The 5,469-nt window shown below is 33.1% G+C and overlaps 1 protein-coding gene across 1 annotated transcript in view; it reads right to left on the bottom strand.

The window, feature by feature from the left end:
• Positions 1-842: 842 nt before the first annotated feature.
• LOC135214366 (opioid-binding protein/cell adhesion molecule-like) overlaps positions 843-5,469 on the bottom strand; it is an 83,108-nt gene continuing 78,481 nt past the window's right edge. Inside the window, exons 6-8 of the mRNA XM_064248596.1 lie at positions 5,257-5,428; positions 4,441-4,577; positions 843-3,719 (exon numbers count right to left, since the gene is read on the bottom strand). Coding sequence (XP_064104666.1) covers positions 3,604-3,719; positions 4,441-4,577; positions 5,257-5,428 — 425 coding nt within the window. The 3' untranslated portion in view covers positions 843-3,603. The remainder of the gene's footprint in view (positions 3,720-4,440; positions 4,578-5,256; positions 5,429-5,469) is intronic.

The raw sequence follows: 5,469 nt of genomic DNA, 5'->3' as shown, positions 1-5,469 counted from the left end.
ATACAGCATTCATATATATAAACATTATGGTACATTTGACATAGAACTGAAGAAGTCCCTGTTACGTATAAAATAAATACCCTTTATTATTATTCTAAATACACAGACTTGGATCTTTATTATTGAAAAATATATAATAGATAAAACTGAGAGAGAAAAAAGAACTCTCCCGGACATACAAACAAAATACCGCGTAATTAAACATAACTAAAATAATAATATACCAACTTTCAATATTTCTGAATATTCGTTTCTCATATTTCCATTTATACAGTTTTCATTTTCATTTTATCTTTAATTCCCGTTAACACTCTTTCGTTCATTTAATGTTTTCCTTTGATCAGTTGAATAAAAATATTATTCATAAAGATTCTTTGATCGGAGCTTTCATTGAGTCATCTTTATATATATAAATATATATATATATATATATATATTATATATATATATATATATTATACACTTATATATATATATATACTTATATATATATATATATATATATATATATATATATATATATATATATATGATTAAACGATTGGAACCACCCATAACACTGATGAAAGAAGAGATGCCAAAATTATCAGAAAAATATCTATATATATAAAATATATATATAATATATTTTGATATATATATGATTAGACGATTTGGAACACCCATAACCTGATGGAAAATAGAGATGCCAAAATTATAGAAATAAAAGTATATATATAAAATTAAGTATATAATATATCTATATATATATATATATATATACATAATATATATATATTATACATATATTATATATAATATATATATATAATATATTTATATATTTCTATATTTTTGCCCACTGTATTTTCCATTTATGGGTGTTCCAATCGTCTATCTTCCATGTTTTATTAGTTTCCAATAATATTTCCTTCATAAAAAATCATTATCGTTTTTGAAATAGTGTTGTACATAATATTATTTTTAGATTATTGAGTCATTTTAATGCTGAACTGGCACTGAAAACTTTGTCCAATTTTTCCAATATACAAAATTCAAGAAATAACTTGAGCGAGAATGTTCTGGAAAAGTGCAAGTATTTTCCCTTGGTTTTTTTTATCTATTTATTTTTAAGAAATACGACGTCAAATTTTGCTTCATATTCTTTTTAAAAAACAATTATTTCCCGCACGCTTTGAAAATTCCAAGTTCTTCGATATATTTTCAATTGAAGGGAAAATGTCGAGTTAGATTTTTCTGGCGGAGTGTAGTTATTTCTCACATTTTGTTGAAAAAGAAAAAAAATATGGCTTGAATATCTTTTGCTCGATCATATTCCAGCTACCGTCATTCTAATTGTATATACCAAGTTCCTCTTTGGACGAGTGGTTTGCGTGCTCACCTACCGATTCGGTAGCCAAGAGTTCGATTCCCCGCTATGTAGATTGGTTCCTAATCCTTCGGGCCAGCCCTAGGAGAGCTGTTAATCAGCTCAGTGGTCTGGTTAAACTAACGTATATAATTAAACGTGTACCAGAGAACGCGGATGATTTCTTACCGTCTCGATCAGGACACTGGCTTTTTCGGGGGTTAAATATTGACTCCAAAAGGCGATATTCTTAAGCATAATTGTACCACATCTTGAAAAAAAAAACTCACTTTGCAAGGAATGGAGTCAAGAACAGTTGGCCGTCTCTCAAAATTCCAAATCAGCATTCCAAAAAGTATTTTTTTTTTTTTTTTTTTGCACTTTTGTTGTTATAGTAGATTTTGCTGGCCCTATGACAGCACGGGCTCTTTCTCTCGCTCCTATACGTAACTTACTGGACAGATATGACACCGTACGCAGATTACCTAGGTTTATTTTGCTTTTTTAAATCGATTGGTGATAATTTACAATATCACTAGATTGACGGGGTTGTTTCATCGTATAGTCTTCTCGATTTTTTTTATATAGATGTGCGAAGTAACGGGTAAATCATTTTAGAAAAACCATTTATAGGTATCCAGTGGCCTTCAGAAGCCTGTCTGTCTCTATTTGTATGTTGTGACTAAAGGTAAATCTGTTCATTTTCACGCGAATGCACGTTTTGCAGCATCAATTTTGTGTTCCGTATAGTACTAGGTAATAAACACAACAACTTGAGCTTTTTAATAATACATTCAACTTTCTTTCCTCGCAGATCCTTCCTTAAATTTAAATGTCTACGAGGGGAACCTTGGTTTCAGCTCTTATATCGTTACACACACATACACACACACGCACACGCACTTAAACCTAGCTTATTTTGACACTGATTCATCTTTTGAGCTGACGTCATCACGGGGGAGAAGAGCCGAGAGTCCATTTTCTATTCTTGATTGAGATTCAGCATCGTGATTTTTTTTTTTTTATCTCCTCTTCAGCGGCTCCTGAATTCTTGTCAGATAACGTCACGTCATGAACACAGACCGTTGGTCACTTCACACTGGACATAGTAGTAAGTTTATGATACAAACACACAACCACGGGGTTGAGGGAGGCGGGAGGGGAGTTTGAGGGGTGGGAGAGGACGTCCTCGAGGGTCCTCGAGCTAAAGCACAGGCTCCTCCTTCATCTCGTCCTCCTCCACCGTTGGAGAGATTCCTCAAGCAGGTATCAAAAGAACAGGTTTCCTCCCCTCTGTTGGCGCTGGAGATTTCATTGGGAAAAAATAAAAACAAGATGGCGCACTGGATGAAATTGAGATCAAGATGGCAGACAAGATGAAAAAGTCAAGTAGACTGCATGAAATTGAGATCAAGATGGCAGACGAAAAGAAAAAAATCAAGTGTACTGGATGAAATTGAGATCAAGATGGCAGACGAAATGAAAAAGAGTGCACTGGATAAAATTGAAATCAAGATGGCAGACAAAATGAAAAAGTCAAGTGCACTGGATAAAATTGAGATCAAGATGGCAGACGAAATGAAAAAGTCAAGTGCACTGGATAAAATTGAAATCAAGATGGCAGACGAAATGAAAAAGTCAAGTGCACTGGATAAAATTGAGATCAAGATGGCAGACGAAATGAAAAAGAGTGCACTGGATAAAATTGAAATCAAGATGGCAGACGAAATGAAAAAGTCAAGTGCACTGGATAAAATTGAAATCAAGATGGCGGACAAGATGAAAAAGTCAAGTAGACTGGATGAAATTGAGATCAAGATGGCAGATGAAAAAAAAATCATGTGCACTGGATGAAATTGAAATCAAGATGGCCGACGAGATGAAAAAAATCAAGTGGACTGGATGAAATTGAAATCAAAATGATGGATGAGATAAAAAATTAAGATGGCATACAAGGTGATAAATGAAATTCTAGATGACATTAGAGATGAAAAAAAAAAATCAAGATGGAGCATGAGGTGGAGATGAAAAAATCAAGCATACATGAGACCAAAACAATATCAATATGGCGTGCAAGATGAATGATATCTCAAGATGGCGCCAGAGACGAAGAAAAAATCAAGATGGCAGATGAGAACCAAAATATTTCAAGATGGCGTGCAAGGTGGATGAAATCTCAAGATGGCGCCCGAGACGAAAAAAAAAAAAAATCAAGATGGCACGCTGTGCTTGTGGTGGGGGAAGGAGGAGATGGCTTAAGGCAGACAAATGAGAACCAATACTAGGAGTCCCAGTGGTAGTATTGTTTCGCAGTAAATATGCAGGTGTTCCCCCCCGTTGGTGGAATGCTGCATGGCTGCTGAGCTCTCCCCTGGGAAATAGAAGAAAAAAAAATAAGTTAGGAGAAGCGGCTGAGAAAGAAATCATTCATTTTAGAATGTCAGTACTTTCACTTAAACAAGTTTAATCTCCACTGGATTATATCTGAAAGAATGATTCTGAAATGTCAAGATTTTAAAAAAAATTTTGGAAAATAATTCTTTCTGGAATTTTTTTCCCTTCTGAATAAAATTTGCCATTTGCTTATTTATTTAATGTTAATATATTTAATAACTTAGCATTCTGCTCTACGTGTTTGTATGCGTAGAAATATATTCAGTCTTTACGAAGTTGCATACTGTATATCATCCATTGTTAATATATGTATGAACACAAATACATGCAATTTATATGTGAATATTCATATTATTATATACATACATACATACATACATATATATATATATATATATATATATATTATATATACATATAAATATATATATATATATATATATATATATATATATATATTTATATATAGATATATATAATATATATATATATATATATATATATATATGTATAATATATATATGTATGTATATATTTATGCAAATAATTATATACATATATATATAAAATAAAATATTTATATGTGTATATATATACAGTGTGTCTATCAATCACTATTAAACACCCCCCCACCCCACCCCCCCACCCACATTCTGCTCTCTCTAACATTCCAGAACTTGTATCCGGCGCTTCCTTACCGTCGAGCACTTGTATCCGGACGGTGGCCGGTTCCGCTTCCGGCGCGCTACAGGAGTAGTTTCCGGAGTCCTTCACGGCGACCTCCTTCACTTTGAGTATGGAGACGGGCCCGCCCTCGCCCACGGAGTTCTCCAGGCTGGGGTGGGTAGAAGGTCAGGTCAGATGGTGTTGTTTTTATTGTTATTGTTGTTTTTTAAGACAAGTATGATATAGATTGTATTGGGGTTGGGATAAAGGATTTATTATTATTATTTTTATTTATTATTATTATTATTATTATTATTATTATTATTATTATTATTATTATTATTATTATTATTATTATTATTATTATTATTATTTTATAGTTGTTCAAGGCAACTGTGAATAAATATCACTGGCACGTATTGGGGTTGGGATAAAGGATTTATTATTATTATTATTATTATTATTATTATTATTATTATTATTATTATTATTATTATTATTATTATTATTATTATTATTATTGGATTATTATTATTATTATTATCTGAGGATTCCAATAGAAGATTGTTAGACATATTTATGACTAAATACACATTACAATATATGTATAAACATATATATAAATAGATATACATATATGTGTGTGCGTGCGTATTTATGTTTGTGTGTACCCGTGTATCCCGTCTGCATTTGACACCTTAAAAGATCCCACTTCTGTCCCAGTATCCCAAAAACATCCCACAGTGACAAAACTAAATAAATAAATATCTCTACATTAGCCAACATTATTTAAAAAAACAAAAAAAAAACAAATGCTGTGTGAAAACGGCCACTTTCTGGGGCATTACCTGACCCCTGCCTCCGGGGCATGGACGATTCTCGTGTCACCGCCGCCGAACCACACGATGCTGTCCTTGGGCACGTGCTGACCCGAGCACCTCAGGTCGATGCCCGACCCGACCTCGTAGAATTTCTCCTGGATGGCCTGCCCTCGCCCGTCGTGGATGTCTAGACGGGGAACTGGAAAGGAGAAATGGTCATTTTTTGGGCATTTTTATATA

The sequence above is a fragment of the Macrobrachium nipponense genome, chromosome 45, assembly GCF_015104395.2.
Source record: "Macrobrachium nipponense isolate FS-2020 chromosome 45, ASM1510439v2, whole genome shotgun sequence".
NCBI classification, from domain to species: Eukaryota; Metazoa; Arthropoda; class Malacostraca; order Decapoda; family Palaemonidae; genus Macrobrachium; species Macrobrachium nipponense.
The sequence above is the reverse complement of the archived record's forward strand: the minus strand, read 5'-3'. Positions and strand labels throughout refer to the sequence as shown.